This window comes from Crocodylus siamensis, chromosome 3, assembly GCF_052110815.1.
Source record: "Crocodylus siamensis isolate JL-2025a chromosome 3, ASM5211081v1, whole genome shotgun sequence".
Taxonomy (NCBI): Eukaryota; Metazoa; Chordata; order Crocodylia; family Crocodylidae; genus Crocodylus; species Crocodylus siamensis.
This window is the reverse complement of record NC_143397.1, coordinates 13,203,365-13,222,618: the sequence shown is the minus strand read 5'-3', so window position 1 is coordinate 13,222,618 and position 19,254 is coordinate 13,203,365. Positions and strand designations below refer to the sequence as shown.

Genomic DNA, 19,254 nt, shown 5'->3' with positions numbered 1-19,254 from the left:
GGATTATGAACTGGCTGTTCACTGGATTATGAACTAATTGACAGATCTTGCATTCACAGTCTCAGATGAAACGTTCATCACATTTCTAGTGGGGTTCTGCAAGGAGCAACACAATATTTGTTCCCAATGACATCAATGTTAAGCCAGCACTGATGAAATCTGGAAATGTCACAGATTGGAAAACAGTGACTCAGACAGCACAGTTATACTGAGCTATCTGAATTAACTGGCATGACAGGCCCATTTGAACAAAACACGCTCTAACGCAACCAGATCCAAGGGTTTCTATCTAGTAAGGAGCAATGTAGGCCATATGTGAAGAACAGAAAGACTATGCCCCGGAAGAGAGCTGCTCTGAAAAGGATTTAGAAGGCCAAGTCCATAAGGAAGTCAACAGGAGCTCCCAGTAGAGGTGCTGTGAGCCTTGGCTGTAAGCAGAGGGATACTGAGTAGGGGCAGAAAGAGGACTTTACCTGAGAAAGACTAGGACTGGAAGACTGCATACAGCTGTTTCAGAAAAAAATGCTGAAAAATGGAAAATGGTGAAGGAAAGAGCCACAAGAAATTACCTAAGGGCTGGAAAAGTGGGAGACTTAAACAGCCAAATCTGTTGAGTTTATGGGAAAAGAAGAAAAGAATTGAGAGATTTGAGAGAAGGCTTGATTACCACAGATAAAGGTTTTCTGTTCGCCATGGAAAAATGTGGTAAACCCAGATTTTCTTTTTCAAAGGAGAGCAACACAAGAAACAGTGGGTTTCCCCTTGCAGGTTAGCAGAGATGCAGCCTGCAAGGGGCTGGGGGAGCAGGAAGAGGGTGGTCAGGCAGGGGCACCATTTGCATGTGCTCATGTACACATGCACGTGGCCACCAGGCAGCCTGGAGAGCAGCTCCCGCAAGTAAGTCTGGTGGCCGGGGGGAACAGAGGCTCCCATAGTGAGGGAGGGAGGAGCTGGGCTGGGCTGAGGATGCTGCCCAGCCAAGAAGGTGTGTGGGGGTTGAGGCCTGGGGCCTGAGGCCAGAGTGCACGGTTGCAGGGTGCAGGCGGGGAGCAGGATGGAGCTGCATGTGGCTAATCTGGGGGCAGGGCTGGGGGCTGGCTCCCTGCTGCTGCGCGCACTCGTGGGGGAGACATGGGGGCACATGCACGCCAGATTTGTGCATGGGGCCAGGATGGGCTGCCTTCTGTGGGCTTGGGCTCCCCGCCCTGCTACCCTCCCTCCTGGAGTCTCCGCAGCCTGGCGGGTGGGACCTGGCGCAGCATGGCAGAGTAGGGTAGGGAAACTTGGTGCCACTGCCATGAACCCTGCGCTGCTACGGCAAGGCACCTACTGCCTGTCTGGCAGTCGTGGGAGTGGAGGCACAGAGTTGTGCCCCCCGTTGTTGCTGGGCGGGCAGGAGGCACCTTGTGATAGCAGTGTGGAGCTCCCAGCAGCAGCAACGAGCTTCCCCGGCCTGCCCTGCTCTGCCCTGCTGCACTGTATCCTGCCTGCTGGGGCCCGGAGGCCCCAGGGGGAGGGCAGCAGGGCGGGAAGCCCTAAGCCCACAGTGGGCAGCCTGCATTTGCCCACCGCCGCAGCAGGCTCTGCTTTGGCCATGCCACCTGTGCAGGATGAAGGGTGGGAAGGGGGGAAACCATAAATATATCAATAAAATACTGTGTCCAACTGATACCTATACACACACACACACACACACACATATAGGTGCTCACCTTCAACTGATGAGGAATGAAAATGTTAGCACATTTTTAGACAGAGCGACTGAAGGGATTAGCAGTTACGTTTACTTAGTGAAATCTCTGCTAAAACCCCAAAATCTGCATTTTTCTGTGATAAACTAAGATGCCACTATATATATACATACATTCACACTACTCTGTGTGTATGACCCCCCAGGGCAGGGGCTCAGACTAGAAGATCTGCAAGGTCCCTTCTGACCCTACATCTATGAATCTACATTGGATCCAAGCTTTACTCAAATATCATCGCAAAGGGATAGACAGGGCCTCAGGATGTCATCTAGTCCAACTCCTGCCCAAGGCAGGACCATCCCTATCTAACCCACTGCAGCCAAGTGTTTGTCCAACTTGCACTTCAATGCTCCCAGTGACAGAGATTGCACAACGTCTCCAAACGACTTGGTTTGGGTCCATCTTTGTTAAAAAAAAACCTGAACCGCACAAAGCAACAGAATAACTCCAAGAGGAAACTGTTCTGTCCTGGTGCCATTGTAAATCACCAAGGTTCCCACCTCCACTTTCTATAGTTCTTACGTCCCCCGTGTGACCCACACCAAAGGGACCATGCCACCATAACAGAGCTTTCATTGGAAGGAGACACACCCACACCTGCACTGCTAAAAAAAAAAAAAGTCATCACCATGCCTAGGAGCACTCATAACGGGCCAGGATCCCACTGTGCTAGGTGCTGTACAAACGGGGCACTTACCCTTCTCTGTCTATGTGGGGGAGAGGGTGTTTGGAGGTGTTCCTCAGCTTCCGGTGAAACTGTGTGAAATCCAGCTTTTCAGGCTGCAGATCCCAGGTTGCACCGCTATGAAAAAGAGAGAGCGAAAGAGACAAAAAGCATGCTACTAATTAAATGTATTTGGAGTGGGAGGAACGTATTTTAAGCACTCAACCTTTGGCAACAAAGGCCGTGATTTCTAGAGGCAGCTTTTGCATTCAGCATAGCCTGACCAGCACTTCCATGAGCTTAAGTGCCATGTTCCTAGTGATTGCTCTAAAGAGGTCCTCCAGAGGTAGCATCATTAACTAACCTCCTCAGCTGCATTGGCTCTTTAATTTAAGGTGCTTTGGAAAAAGCTGCCGTTTTTGCTGTGACTGCTACTCTGGAAAAAAACTAAGTGCCGGTACCCTGTTGGAAGGCCTACAGGTGGTACTGGAACAGCAGCGCCATGGTGGATCTTTCCCTGAGAAGCCTGTTTCATGCTTGTTCTGGAGAGGATACAGAATGATGCGCAGAACTGGGAAAAATCTTATTTTATGCATTCAGTTTTTACAGGGCTGGTACCCATGGTGTCTCAGGGTGGCATGGCAACTCAGACTGCGTGCTGTAAGCGCTGAAGTAACATGCACGCGCACACTGCAAATTAACGGAAGGAAATGAACTGAATTATCTCAAGTCCTAGAAGGAGAGTTCAGAGCCACTTCAGTCCTACACATCAAGTTTCCTCAACAGATAAAAAACAGTCAAACTAGTGCTCCCTTTCAAAGTCTGGCATGCAAGTCATTCTGCTGACCTTCTCTAGCTTGTATTCATCATTAATAGGGCCAAGGATACTGGGCTCAGTACAATCGACTGGGCAGGGGAGGAGGCAAGGACGAGTGAGCGTAGCTGCCATGGTGCTGAAAACCCTGAGGACAGAAATGCAGGGTACGGCTAGAAGAGGTCATATCCCGTTTGTGTTTTAAAAGAGTTTAACTGAGCTTACCTGAAAGACTCAAGGGTATTGGCTGCCCAGATATCTGTGCCCAACATGTCAAGGGAGCTGTCTTTGTTGCCGTTCTAAAAAGGAGGGGAAAAAGCTGTTATTCTACAGATGTTACAACGTGCTTTCTGGATGACTGAGCCAATGTACAACTGTGCCACTGACTCTCTGAATAAAATAGAGATGCTGCAACATTTTCTCGTGGTTCCTTCATTGATTCAGAGGATTGTTGCCTATCCCATGTTTGATCCATGTTTTAAGAGGGTGACAAACTCACATATAGAAGTTGTCACTAATTTAGTAAAAAACTCAACTTTGAGCAGCAGAAGAGCTACAACAAGTGGAACGAGACTGAAGAGAACAAGGCAGAAACTAAGGGTTGCATTGGGGATAACCACTGGAAGATGGCAGGCCACTGGAAGAGGGGCCTAATGTCCATCCCAGTCACCAGCAAGGAACATTTTGAAGGAGAAGACTGATTTTGCCCCAGGGTTTCACCTGATATTGAGGGCGGCTATATGATCCCAGTGTGATATTTCCCCCTCCAACAATTGAGCCTTGGGAGGCCTATGAAAGGTTAACATATCCTGACCAGTCAGCTCAGCTCCAGATTTAAGGACGAGCTAAAAACAAGGTGAGTTAGGACCAGTCCCAACCTTGGTATGATAAGGGCTATCATTAGATAGCTCTCAACAGTGCCAGGCTTATTTCACTGAAGCACAATTTAGTTCTTTCCAAAAGCATTTGATAACCTACAGCCAGTGTTGGGTTTGGGGGGGATGAAGGCTTTGCCTTTTTCTTTCACTAGCTCAGAATGAAGTGCCAAAAACCATATGGTTTCTGTCCAAAACACATCTGGGAAGGACCTTTGATGAGTTCTGTTGCATCAAAGGCGAAGCCACCGGATGTCATGTCCTACAAAGCCACAGGAGACAGACAGCCCACATGCACATAAAAAGCCAAGCGCATTGCTGACACGACAGTCTGACAGTGGCATCTCCTACTGTGATCTGACTCACAACACAAAAAAGATACTAGGGACCTAGTACGCGAGCAAGGTATGTTGGCGGTCGGTGGGCACTATTTCATTCTCCTCGGTATGGACTGAACCTCTTGCGTTACCGACACACCTGTCTAATACTGCACTTTTCCTCCCAAGTCAAACTGAACTCATGACATTTTCTTTCCAATGTCTTGGCCTGACAGCCCCAGAGTCTTTAGTCTTCTGCCTGCTTGCCCTCAGGACTGTTACAGCACATGCAACAGCAGTGCAAGCCCCTCGAATTTGCCTTACTGATGCACCTCAACTGGACCTACTTCATAAAAGCCAGGAAATGGCTGCCAAAGAAGAAACAGCTTTTGGTCACTATTGCCTTGAGTAGGATTTGAACCGTCAACTTAAAAGGAGATGTCTCTAGAGCTCTGCATTTCCTAAGCTGTTCAATACTTAAAATTTGAGGGGGAGCAGGTCCAGAGGATGACAAGACTGCAAACAAGTGGGTCTAGGACAAGGAAGTATACACACACACACACACATACGCACTCAAGTGCTCATGTATTAGGCAACACCAGATTTAAGGTTACCTATGCAACCTGAAGTGGGCCCCTCTATGTACATACAGTCTGCAAGTGCGTGAACGACACCATTATGTCCTATCCTCCTCCCCTCCTTAGCTTACACCATCTGCTCATTCACTATGCAGTACGGATCTGCACAGGGGGTGAATCAGGGCTGCATAGCAAAGGAGGCTGCGGTTTACGAACCCTGATTCATTTGCTGCAGAAGCTGGAAGGGGTGTGTGGAACGAGGCAGGTAACTACAGGATGAGAAAGGACCGTGTGCCATGGTTAATGCAAATGGATGGTGTCCAGGAGAACTGAGTTTTAGCTTTCCCTGCCAATGTTCCTGTATTCTCCTAAGCAAGTCCTTCAAACCATGTGTTTCACAAGTGGCCAAGAGCTGTGCGCTCCTTGGTCTCTGGGTGCCTGACCTGAGATACCGGCATAACAGAAAGGTGAAACGCTCACAGCCACGTCTGAATCCCACGGCTGCTGCATTTTGAACACACAACATGCTAGATCGTCCCATGTGCTCTGAAAAGATATGGTCCCTGATGTCTCAACTTGGGCACACAAACTTTTGACCTTAATCTCTGTGCCCCAGCTCTCTGTGTGTGACGCTGGGAAGATCTCGCTTTACCCACAGAGAGGTCCAACTTACACAGCAAATAGATTGGATCAGAGCATATGCAGGGAGGGAGTCAAAATAGGGTTGCACAGGGCTTTTATGCCTTTGATAATGTTCTTTCAATACAGTTTTTGGTGGATAATATTAGGGACTTAGTCACAATTTTGCATTTTTCATGGAAATAGTTTCTGCAGAGATAGTTTCTGCTGAAAGCGTCGTTCCTTGTGATTTTCAGTAGAATCACTGGGGGGGAAGGAACCTTACTGAAAATAAAAGGTTAGCTTGTTAGCTCCCCAGTGGGAGCCCTCCCAGCCACTGCATGCAGAAAGGGAGCCAAGATGGTGGCTGCCCTCTCCTCCCTCCACCACTGAATGGCTGAGGGCTGCCTATCATATGGCCCCCACCCTTCTCCACCAATTAATGGCGAGAGGCGGAACCACATGAACAGGAGCCCTCTCAGCCAATCAATGGCAAGGGACAGGGCTGCTGCCGGGGCCCCTGGGCCAATCGGCAGTGACGGGGGACCTCACTGCAGAAAACCACGAAAATGGCAGCTGTTGCTGCGCTCGGCCTGCAAAATTGCTTGCCTGCCTCCTTGATTTCAGTAGGTCCCTAGTAATACCGTATTCCACTGAAGTGTATGATGTGGGGACTGAAGAAACGTGATGCACTGACCCAGAGTTTGTCGGTACTTATCCAGCATCAGTGTAGACAAACGGTGCTCATGAACTACAAGGAACAGCTTGTGCTAAAAGTTTGTACGTTGTTGAAGCCTGTTACTTGTTTTTCAGAGTGCCTTATGCCTGTGATCTCACCTTGAAATGAACAGACTCTACTCCCTTCAAGGCTGTTTCAGAAATCTTGAAAATGGTGGATTCTAGCCAATGTCACCCATTTTGCGTTCACGGGACAGCTACATAACGGAGTTGACAGAGAAGCTGAAAAGTTCTTATTTGCTTAAGTAATTTATGCATTTAATTGCTATTTGTTACAACGTATGCAATGGGCAAAAAATTGGGATTGGCATTGTAGCTTGTAGTCAGGCGTCCGATACACACTTACTGGATAGACACGTAGGTGGAGTAACACTACATGTGAATATAATGCAGCTCAACCAACACTTGGGTTTGTGTCTACAAACTAAAGGATAAAGTTAGACTAGTGCGAATTAAAAAAAAGAATTAAAAAAAAAGAATAAAAAAATAGGGCCTGTTTCAGTCTATAGGCAGAACATTAATAAAATAATACCGATCATTAGGACAGGGTTATCTGCCTTTACAGGTAGTGGTTGATCTGTTCCAAGATGATCTATATTACAGGAGAATATTAACTATTTGTAGTCTACTACATTTTTTTCTGATAATAAATTCATTTAGATGTTTATAGCTAGGTTTCAGAACAGATGAGTTCAGCTGTTCATTGAATCACCCAAATCTTGCATTCAAGTCATGATTTGTAAATAGCAGTGGACCAGATGATGAATTCCTTTCTTCTGGTTACGTCCACATCCAGCACCCATCTGGAAAGGCTGCTGATTACAGTCCGAATATTATAACCTTCCTATCAACATGTGACAATTTCTCAATCAAATCATAGGTCAGAAATTGGAAACAGTGGGAGAACAATGGAAGCAATACTTCTCCAAAGGCAAGACTGGATTTTCAGTATGCATCCCAGATGGATAGATTTCAGTACTACTCCCAAGACCAGCTGGCAATTCAGGCAACATTGTACTGAACGGAGATGCAATGGATTGCTTTTCTCAGGGGTGTCTACTGACTGTGATTTTAAGTCCTCTGGGTTTTCAGATGAAGAATTCTCCGCACAGAAGCTGCAGCTTGCAACAAAGCCGTCAGGAATGACACTGCCTAATAGTCTGATGGCCAATCATGGAAGCAGAGTTCTTGATTTTAGGAAGACATAAGTTGTCAAAGGAAAAAATAATCCTTATTTAATTAGTTGTTGTCATTCCCATGCAACATAATGAAATGCGGATGCAGTTCCTGTCACAAATACACTATTATGATTAATTATCATGCAGAAGAATATTTTTCTTGCAGACAGATACATTCTTCTTCACAATACCCTCCTATGGATGCAAGACGTTTGGGTATCCTCATTAAGCCACTTCTTAGAGGATTTCCTCAGAGCACAAGTATAATCATTGCTTATCAGGGAGGAAGGGTTGTAACATGCAGCAAGTTACTATGAAGATAAAATAGATCTGTAGAAGATGTATTTTAGTTCAGGGATTTAAGTACATGACCAATTTCCTCTGAAATTTCCCATTATATTTCTAACCAAGCTTCAATCACAGTTTAAAAGCTCATGTGGTCACTTGCAGAGTCTCAGTAAATTAAAGGTATACTGGGATAACATCTGTAACACAGTGTAATCCTACACAAGGCATAAATGTGCCTATTACAGCATTTCTCAGCATGGTACTGAGCCTTAGTAATCAAAGCAGCTGATTCTCAAATCCTGATGCGAAAACAACATTTTAAAACAGTTTCCTGGCACTGCAATTTTGATGGTAATCAGCTTTAAACTTCAAGAGCCCAATAGCCCAACCCATAGGCTTAGATAATAACTTGCACATAAGCAGGGTCAGAGTCTTGCTCTTGAAAATTAAGCCATTATTGAAAGTCCCCGTGATGAGCATAATAAATACTTAGATTAGACATGGTTTGATCAAACAGATCCTAGACATATTATGGGACGTGACACATGGACTTAGCTTCCAGAATCCTGAGGACACAAATGCAGATGGACAAAACCTACAAGCACAAATCTCACAAGCTTAATTTGCGTGTACAAGTATTGTGATTGCACTCACAAGTGTAGCAATGGCACAAGCAAAACAAAGAGCTGCGAATCAAGCTGGGTAATTATACAAACAGCTACAGTATACTCCGCACAAAGTTATGACAGGCCATTTCCTTGCCTTCTATTCAACAGAAAAATCAATCTGCATTCCACATGCTCTCCACTGCACTATTTCTGCTACGTCTAAAAGTCAATGTGCTCACCATTACGACAAATAATAATGTGAACAGCTGCCTGAATCTTTATAATTCCTGCATACTGTGGGGACTCTTAAGTGCTTAATGCCTGGCAAATCTCCACTGGAGTCCTTACTACTGCATCTTGCCCATACTATGCGGGTAGCATACAGTCGGCTACCAGTACTCGCAGCTAGGGCTGGCCAGGAATTTTCCTATTCAACTGTGTCTATCATCCAAAAATGCCTGTTCATCAAAACGTAAGCTTTCCAGAAGAAGATACATGGCAGTGTCAACAAAAGTAGACTTTTCTAGGCAGAAGGAGAGAGGGATGGCTTCCTCACTTTCCCCAGAATAGCAAGTGGCCCAGTGGTTAAGGCACAGGGATACAGAAGAAAAAAGTTCAAAATACTGGTTCAGGTGGAGCAAGGCTTAATCCTCAAATTCCCATCTCCCAACTGAGTGCTCTTGGTCTCTCTCAGGTTCCAGTTTGTATTAATAATACCATCAGGCATTTAAACATTAGTCTCCCACATGTCGGATGAGTGCTACAAACACTGGGCTATCCAGTAGATTGCTCCCATTCCCCAGCCCATGAATAGTATGTATACAACATGGAGCAGCTCCAGCCGGAGGTATTTAGGCACCAGGGCAGAGTGCACGACACTACTCTAGTAGTCAGGGTGTTCACCAGGGTTGTGGAAGACTGATGTTAAAGTCCCAGTCAGACTGAGGCAGAGCAAGGTCTTGATCTTAGTCTCCCAGCATCCCATGCAAGTGTCCTGCCCATGGGGATACTGGCTACTCTAGGACAAGCAGGGGGTCTCTCTGTTCCTGAAACGTTTTGAAAGGTCTCATATTCACCTTGACTGAAAAGAAGAAAAACCTGGAATTTTCCAAGACAGGAAAACCATTTTCTCTACTGACAGCTCCCAGGAGAGACCACAGCTAGGCTTGGGACTGTGTTGCAACATTTAGAGTGCTGAGCTGGTCCCATGGTTTAGCTTTCAAAGGTGACCTGCAAAAGATATTTTACCATTTGCAGGCTCCCTGTCATATCCCCAAACTGAAGCACTCCAAGACTTCAAACACAAAAACATTCTTGCTAGACTAAACTGATCTGTACCAAGCTTCCTTCCCCATCTTAAAACACGCCATACTTGTAAAAAGGCTTTGCAAAACATAGACACAATAGCTACGTACTAACCTGGCCCCGATGGGTGCATTGAGCAGAAAAATTAGTTTCTTAAGTATACTTCATAATTTCCCCACATCTAGACATACGTGCACGCAGACACACACACAGAGATCATGTCATTGAAAGAACAAGCCTATGATTAGCAGCAAGCGAAGGATATGATTTCAGCATTCCTCAATCAGCTCTCACCATCACTACTAGATTATACCTTGGTTGATTGACTGAACTGGCTGCTTCTGCCTCGGCTGCCAGACCTTGATCCAGACCCATGCCTGGAGCCTGAACTAGGCCGGGATCCTGAACTCCCACTGCTGCTGTGATCCCACTCTTCCTAGAAACAACAAACAGCTCACTTTAGTCAAATGCAACTTAATTCCTAACCTAATGAAAAATACCAATTTAAAATGCTAGAGGAAAGGTGGTCCAAGATCATATGTGCACACACTTGTTAGCAGCCAAGAACTCCCAAATGCTAAACTTGGCTCTGCAAAAGATTTACTCTGGCTGTGGACAGACATCAGCTTTAATCGCTTTAAAAAAGGGGAGAGGGAAGGATAAGCATTTGCTGTTCCGACATAACTGTTACATCTGCAGCCTCCTTTAGTGGCATACGTGAACTAAACCTTTGAATGAATCACGGTTAAAGTTACAACAGCTTTGCTACACTTGTTTGGCTACAAGAGCTTGTGTTCTAAGAGTTTATACTAGGGCTGTCAATCAGTTAACCTGTGTGATTAACACGTTAATTGGTTCTTGAGTTAATTTTTTTTAATGCATTAATCACATACCTGGTTTTGGCGCTTGCACCCAGGCTCTGCTCTGCCACCTCCGGGCCACCCAGTGGGGCCAGTGGCAGTGTAGAGGGCCACAGGGCAGTCTGGGTGCAGGCGGTGGCTGCAGCCAGAGGTGGGGCGGCTCGCACAGACACAGATGCGCATGAGTAGTGGCCTGCAGGCTGCATGGAGAGTAGCACCGTACCAGGAAGTCTGTGGAGAGGGAGGGACAGGGGAAGAGGGAAGGGATGGGAGGGGCAGACTGAGGCCTCCACGGTGAGGGGGGGAGTGGAGCAGGGGCATGCAAGGGTGCGAAAGGGGCCCCAGGGCCAGGGCAGGTCATGGGACAAAGCGGTGGGAGACTCATCCAGAGGTGCGGGGGCTCTCTGCCACTGCACAGACCCCTGGAGGAGGCATGCGGGGCACGTGCTCCCCAGATTTGTGCACGGGGTGGAGGCGGGGCGCCCGCTGTGGGCTGGGGCTCTGTGCCCTGTTGCCTTCACCTTTGTCCCCTGCCTGCCTGGCGGTGGGAGGCACAACATGGCGTTGCACACCTCCTGGGGCAAAGGCAGCAGGGCGCAGAGCCCACAGCGGGCAGTCCGCCACCACCCCACACACAAATATGGGGGGCACGTACCCCCCATTCCTCCCCTGGGGGTGCGGGCAGAGGTGGGAAGATGCCCCCCCCATTGCACCCCTGGATGAGCTGCCTGCGACTGTTTCACAACCTGCCCCAGCCCCAGGTCCATTCACCCCAATGCCTGCCCCTGCCCCACTTCCTACCTGACTGTGGGGCCCTCAGTCTTCACCCCATGCCCCTGCCCTCTCCCCCTGCCCCTTCCCCTCCACAGACTTACCAGTGTGGCACTGGCTGTGCCTGTTTGCCCCCCACTCCCAAGCCACAGCCCCTCCCAGCCCTGCTGCTGCCCCTTGCTCCTGACCCACAGTACCCTGCATCCTACTAGGGTGTGGGGCCCCAACTCCAAACCCTACACACACACCCACAGCCCCCTAGACCTTCACAAAGTCCCCCGACAGACACCCCACACCCACTCCCCCATACAAAGTACCTCTATAATTTTGCATTATTTTGAGTTTTTCTGTGAATATTTTTTTTAGTTTTCAGCTGTGCAATTAAAACTGTGATTAACTGCAATTAATTTTTTTAATTGTGCAACTAATCATGATAATATTTTCAAATCATTTGACAGCCCGAGTTTATACCAGTATCACTGGATACAAGGCACAACTGTTATATCCGTCTACATCTTCAGCTGTTTGGGTGGAGTTCTCAACATATCTAGACCAAATAATGACTTTTTTAAACATTTGCGACCCAACTGCCTAAAATGGCATCGTAGAAATGGGACTGTAAGTCAAGGCAGGTTTTGGTCCTTTTGACCTCAGGTTCCCCATCTATAAGTGAGCAATAATAATACTTACCTCCCTTAATGGTGTGAGGACTGAGGTTTACTCGGCAATATGGTGCACATCACTCAGTGCCAAGTACACTAATCACAAAAGAAATTAAAATTCAATTCACTTAGTGGATCTTCCTCCTCATTAAGTCGAACCACATTTATTCACACACCTTGGAAATCTTTAAGCTCCACAGTCCAAAGGACTTAAGCAACTGTAGTAACCCTTGTCCACAAAACAATTGTGAATTCTCTGCCTTTGTCCTCATTACACCTGTTCAAGAACCCATGGGTTTCTTGTTCAGTGTTTCCAGGGCCTCCTGGGGAGTCCCTATAAAACTAAAATACCTGATTTGATCAGACACACCCAAGCAGCCCCGGAGGTGGTTGGGGTGCAAGGATGTTTGTCTGCCTCAAGCCTGAGGAGTTTCACAAGCTTTGCTCTGAAACTCAGAAAAGACCTCTGAAGTGGTCAAAGATAGAAAAAAAGATACAGCACAGAAGGATGAACTGTAGCACTGGAAACTGGGAAATAAAAATGCAAGTGTGTCTTTGGAGAGTGAGATGACAAGAGCCGATGTGTTAGAGAGGGCTCATAAGTACTAATTAGGGCTACGCACATCTCAGCTCACTGATGCCCTGCCATGATTTAAAGGTAAAAGTCATGCTGCCCTTTTCCTAGGACTTGAGTGGACACGGCAGGCTGTGCTGTGACTGTTATTCAGACCCAAGGTTCAGGTTCCCATCATTAACCTTTGGTCTACATAGTTTTTGTGCCTGTGTAACAAGGTCAGTTAAGGGTATGATTTCTCACTGACTTCATTAGGGGAATGCAGCTGCACCAATGTAAAGGTGCCTTTTCTTTGTGTAGTTCATCGTCTCTCTCATGTGGGAAGAAAATCTCTACTGAAATAAGTATTCTTATATGGCTGCATATATGCAAAGAGGGGTAGCAAATGGACTCCTTCAGTGTTCATGCCCCATGCCTGAAGAGCATGCTTAAACAAATGGTACACTGCTTAAATGCTGTTAGCATTTTGGATGTCACCACAGCAGCCGTGCCTTTGACTGCAGTGCAGTGCTGGCATCTCTAAGCTGCTTTAAAAGAACAGCTCAGGTGCCAGTGCCTGCCTAGCCACAACTTTACACAGGAGCTCAGCAAGGTCTGCAAAACCACTGAGACGCCGAGTGAATGCTTGCATGGTGAGCCACGAGGGCCTGCAAGGTGCTGAGGCTATGCGGAGAGCAGTGCACGAGCTAGCTCAGGTATGTTCACACCCAACGGTGGATGCCAGGGTGCAGCGGTGTAGTTGCTGTGGTCTCTGGTCTCAGACTTTATACCAGTGATGGCAGTCCTGCAACCCTGCAAAAGTATAACCTCTGAGATACTCCCAATGTGTTGGGCACCTGGGATTTACCTTATTTCTCTGATTTGGGAGAAAGCCATTGAGTGCACTGTGCCACTACATGTCTGAGAAATAGTAAGGGTAACAAAGCACATCACATGGCCAAGCTGGAACGAAGGAAAAAATATTTATGAGCCAATTGCAAGAGGTACAAGGTGGTCTGCCACGTGAAGCTTCATGAGGCTTCCTTCCTCCAGAAGGAAGAATAATCTAATTTGGTCCAGAAAGTACAGAAGCAGAAGCAAAGAAATAAGCCGGGAGAAAAGAAGAGCTTGGGTTTTCATCGTTTCAATGTTTAAAGGGCCGTTTATGAGTTTACAGAGTTGTGTGTCTTAAGGTCACAGATGGGAACATCTTCAGATCAACAGAGAACACGAGTGCCATAGGGGAAAAAACTCAACATACTGGAGAGCTGGCTTGGAAAGCCTGTAACCCGCGGTCAGAAATTGATTGCACAGGCAGCAACCGTATCTGTGATATATGAGATATTCAGGATGCCAGCAAGTACTGGAAAGTTTTCATGGAAGAGAAAAAAAATTCAAAACAGGCGCGTTAAAACTTATTTCTCTACCAAACAGCATTGGGGAAGAGTAAATAAACGTGTCTAAACTTAATTCCGTTTTTACTTAAGTGTGAATAAACACATCTAAACTTAATTCAATTTCCACTTAAGAGAAAGTAATATTCTAATAAAGAATCAGGATTTATATTTCCAAGCACAAGCCTTGAAAGAAAGAAAAATTGCACATCAAATTGTAGAAGAAGATGCCAGGAGAGCAATTTTTCTATATTGTAGTCTATGAGATTGGCATACAATGAAAGGCAACTTTTTCATATTAGAAATCAGATAAGAGAATTATGTCTGGAGATATATCCTCACCAAATTCATATCAAATAGGGCTAGAAAATCATCTTTCTAAACTAAAGCCAGGTAAGCAATTATTTAAGGGAAGTTGAACTTCAGGCTTGAGAACTGTCTCACTGACTTCAGTGTGGACATCTGAGCTGGTTTTTAAGATGACTTTTCATAAATTTATGAATTAGGTTATTTAGCATGGCTTTATCCCCATGATAAAAGGGGACTAGATGTGGTGACCTCAGAGATCCCTCCTCCTCTGGTCCTAGGAACTCACAGTCTTAAAGTTAGGTGTATACCAAAGCTCTCTGAGCCAGCAAAATACCAGACAAGGAAATGTGGTCGACTCGGAAAAAAGACATAAAAGAAATGATGGGATTAATTACCTATAGTAGGTTAACACCTAAATTAACACATAGCCCAAATGCAATGAACTGATTAAACACATACCATGAATATAACTTTACAAATCCAATTTTTGGATCGACGAACTCATAGCCTCTACGACGCGGCTCTGCTGTATACCGTATCTGTCACCATTACAAGTTATCAGCCTCATTTAATGCTTACATATAAAACCGGCAGCTTCACATTTAATAAATTAGATATTAAAGAGACCTGTGTTTGCATTCATTAGCACCATATGCCAGGCTGCTACTTCTGTGGGCACAGGGGCTGAGACAGTTTGCAGTGTTACTTCAATTGAATGATTGCAGATTTACACCAACGTTACCAAGGTGCCACTGAACAGACTCTCGTGGGTGACAAATATCAGCCTCAACCTACCCGTGAAGGATTCAAATCATCCAGCTAAAGACAAATGTCTCCATTACCTTGCTAGCATTTCTTCATGGCATTTCTAGTAATTGGGCATTTTTAACAAAGTAATTTCATGATAAAACACGAAAGAAGAGCTAGCTTCAGATTCGTTTCCAGTGCAGGCTACAAGGCAAGCTGGGTCATCCTCAAATCCTAAAAAACGGTGCTGACAGACCAAAAGCAAGGACATGTGGGTGCTGAAAGAACATGCAAAGAGAGTTGCTCTGAAAAAGATGTTAACGGGGACAGCCTGATAAAAAGGGGGTGGGGAGCCTCCAGGAGCAGAATTCACTGAAAGGTTGCTCATGCTTTCACCGTAGCACTGGACTGCAGGGTTTCCTGGGTGAAGGATTTTTTGTCATGGGGAAAAATAGTTTAGTAACTGGCTCTAACCACTTGAATGCAGGAGCTGAGTGGCTTCTCGGCCACGTAAGGAAGGATGTCACTGTGGCAAAACATTCCCTGCTCCTCCTCCCTGCCGCACACCAACCTGACCCAAAATTAAATGAATCCATCCTCCTTTCCAGCATGCTCCCTGCTGTCTTGCTTCACAAGAGACCAGCCCTTCTTCCAGCTCTCCAGCTTTCTCTCACTTACACGAATAACTACCTTGATGCCCCTCACTTCCAACATCTGCTCTGCAGCTACTTCTCTAAACACTGAAATCCTGCACTCCCCACCAGGCTGGGGACACACAGTGGGAGGCTGGGTGGATGGACAAGACATACAAGAGACTGGCAAGTGGGATGACACTCCCTCCAGGCAGGAATCCTAAACTTGCTCCATATCAGTGATTTTCAACCAGGATGCCATGGCACCCTGGGATGCCTTGAGCTCCTTTCGAGGGTGCCACAGGTTGCCACACAAAGTTGGCAATCGTGATTCACAAGATAAAACTCAGAGATTTCAAATATAAATCCACAGTTGTGGTCTATCTGAGTTCTTTGCAACAGAAAAACTGCTCTATTTTTTTTCTGTAGACAAATTAAGAGCTGACATTTTCTGAGAGGTGCCCCAAGCCTATCCTGGGGTACCTTGAGCCTGAAAAGGTTGAGAACCACTGCTCTATATCCTTGTAAATCCCCCAAATGAATGCCATGTAGCCAAACCCAAACACCAGCACTGGTGCCTGTTAACACTGCCAACCACCCTCTCATTGACAAGTCTAACATTTGCATTTTAATTTAAAATAATAATATGTTGCACTTACATAGCAATTTTCATCTACAGAGCTCTTTACAACATGAACTCATTAATCCACTTCTCCAGCTCACAGGTCTGTTCTTTCTGCTGCTCTCATGAATATTCAAAAAGTCTACGTTAAAAAAATGGGACTTGCCAGATTTGCATGCAACATAATAATACAGATAACATAATCATGTAACGAAATCCTATGAGTGCCAACAGGTTTGCTCGCTGTCTGATGGAAAGAGTGTGGGTGTAGTTAATATAGCTACAACATGAGAAGTGTGTAGCTGGTGACCACAGGCCAGCGCCACGCGTGGCCCATAGAGAACGGCAAATTCTGGACAGGACCAGCTGAACACAGCCTTCAGTACAAGAGCCTGCAGTGCAAGCTATGTTGGGGTATTGCAAGGTAGGAGTTTTATAGATTTCATAGACATTACGGCTGGAAGGGACCTCGGGAGATCATCGAGTCCAGCCCCCCGCCCGAAGGGCAGGAAGTCAGCTGGGGTCATAGGAGTTTGCCGAGTAAAAGCTACTGTGGAGAAGTAATGCAGGGTAGAACCACACTTTTTTGCCCTGGGGTGAATAGTTATCTGCTCTTACCCTTTTGCATTTAGCAATCCCGGGAAAGCACTGTTAATTATGAGCAAAAATCCCCATTTTACACAGACCAGGTTTACAGCCTGAGACATGCAGGGGAAAGGGAAAGTGAGGATGGTACCCAGCACTCGGAGCTTCCTTACTAAGCCACCTCCTGCGCCTTATGCTTTTCCATTGCCTGACGCACTGAAACAAGCCACATAGCAAGTCCATCTGACCCTCAGCATTGCAGCTTCAAAAGTCAACTGGCCCAGAAGCACGTGACCCTCAGAGCCTCTCTGTTGGACATGTAAACTTAGGGTCTAAGGACATGACAGCCCAGGGCCTCTGATGCATTAGGAACAATGAGAGATGACAGATATCTTGACAAAGGGTCATTCTTTGCATTTCTCTCAAGAAGCAGATTTTATGCACCAGCCCATGCTAGCAAGGAGACTTTCAGTGACAAAGAACAGAAACAATGCATTGCTTTAAAAGCTGCTCATTGCCCTGGATCTGCTCCAGATAAACTATGCTGTCAATGCTTGCTTGGATAAGCAATATCTGAAAGATGCACATCCACAGGGAAAGTAAAGTTGCCATGCTAAATTTTAACGAGCCACGGTTTTCAAATTCCTCTATTCAAAATTTATTTTACAGAACTAAAAGAAGCAGAAAATTCAGTCTGTATAAATGACTCATACACATGACGGTTAAGCAAAAGGACAAGAACCCTCTCCCCTCGGATCCCAGGCCTTGTTTTAGGGCCACTTCATTATGCAATAATGCAACCTTAGCCACCACCTAGACAGCATACTGCTCTTCATCACTCTGCATGTCTCCCATCTTATTCTTACTGACTAAACAGACTGTTCTTACAAACTTCCTAATGCTGGATTTTCACTCAGCTGCCTTACAACACAGTCCCCGCTCGGAAAAACAGCTAATGATCATTTCTATGCCCGGTACATCACGATCCACACGCAATGTCTCTCCTTCTATTCTTAAACTACCCTTGCATCACGAATCAGACCGTAATGCTCCCTAAGCACAAGGTCTCATTTTAATGTCTACAGTTACCAAAGACGGATCAGAAATTTGTTTGGCTGCATGTGTTTGGCTCCCGTTGAGAAAGATTCTCCCCATCTGCACAAGGAACTACGCCCTTGTGTTTTACTAACAACAATTCATATACAAACTTATTTACATAAAAAATATTTGCCATGCACCTCCCTCACACTACATGATAGTCAGCTATTCCTTAAATGCCAGTGAGTGCATACTATAAAAATGGCTTATGACGAAGAAAAAACTCTCTTCTTTTGGTTCTGGCCTCATTTCAATTAGCCGTGCCTTTGCACTAGGTGGTCACATTATTGTACAACAATAATTTCTACACAGAGCCACGCCTGGAAACCATTTAGACACTGCACCGATAGCAGAACGCAGCTGGCCTACACTGCAGAGCAGTAAACTGCTTGCAAGTACATTGCATGCACAGTCTATGAAGTAACCTGGCTACCAGCTGGTTTCCAGGTCAAACTTAAGGTGCTGATTTTGACCTATAAAACCCCAATATGTTTGGTTACTGCTTCCTTCACCATATCACTTGACATGAGCAACTGGTCAAGAATACCTGAGCCTTGGAACAGTCACCTTTCAAGCCCTCCCATCTTCCACAATCTAGAGCATATTACAAAACAGATCAGTTTTGCTAGATTTTCCCAGTTTGGTATTAGAAGGATAGGTAGCAGAGCAGTTTATTCCAAGAATAGAAAGGTTTTGGAGGGAGATTCTTTTTGACATTCTGGTGCAAGCCTGGATTTACCTTAGAAAAGCAGCAGCTGCTCCTTGCTAACTTAGCTGTTTCATAGTTTCATAGTAGCTAGAGTTGGAAGGGACCTAGGTAGATCATCTAGTCCAACCCCCTGCCTTGGCAGGAAAGAGCACCGGGGTCAGATGACCCCGGCAAGGTGCTCATCTAACTTCCTTTTAAAAATCCCCAGGCTAGGAGCCTGCACCACTTCCCCTGGAAGCCGGTTCCAGGCCCTAGCCGCCCTGACTGTGAAGTAGCGCCTCCTAATATCTAATCGAAACCTACCCTCCGCCAGCTTGTGACCGTTATTCCTGGTCACTCCTGGCAGCGCACGGGGGAACAGGGACTCCCCCAATACCTGCTGATCCCCCCTGACCAGTTTGTAGCAGGCCGCAAGGTCCCCCCTTAACCTTCTCTTGTGGAGGCTAAACAGGTTCAGGTCCCGTAGCCTCTCCTCATAAGGCCTGCCCTGCTGACCCCTGATCATACGAGTGGCCTCCTCTGGACTCTTTCCATATCGTCCACGTCCCTCTTGAAGTGTGGCGCTCAGAACTGGACGC

General features: G+C 46.1%; 1 protein-coding gene across 6 annotated transcripts in view; it reads right to left on the bottom strand.

The window, feature by feature from the left end:
* CTIF (cap binding complex dependent translation initiation factor) overlaps positions 1-19,254 on the bottom strand; it is a 331,892-nt gene that overhangs the window by 199,838 nt on the left and 112,800 nt on the right. For 4 of the 6 annotated variants that reach the window (XM_090037762.1, XM_090037761.1, XM_090037763.1 and 1 more), the window contains 3 exons: positions 10,048-10,170; positions 3,455-3,528; positions 2,449-2,553 (listed from right to left, as the gene is read on the bottom strand). In XM_090037762.1, the coding sequence (XP_089893888.1) occupies positions 2,449-2,553; positions 3,455-3,528; positions 10,048-10,170 (302 nt within the window). The remainder of the gene's footprint in view (positions 1-2,448; positions 2,554-3,454; positions 3,529-10,047; positions 10,171-19,254) is intronic. The other 2 variants (XM_090037766.1, XM_090037767.1) reach the window with 1 other exon arrangement.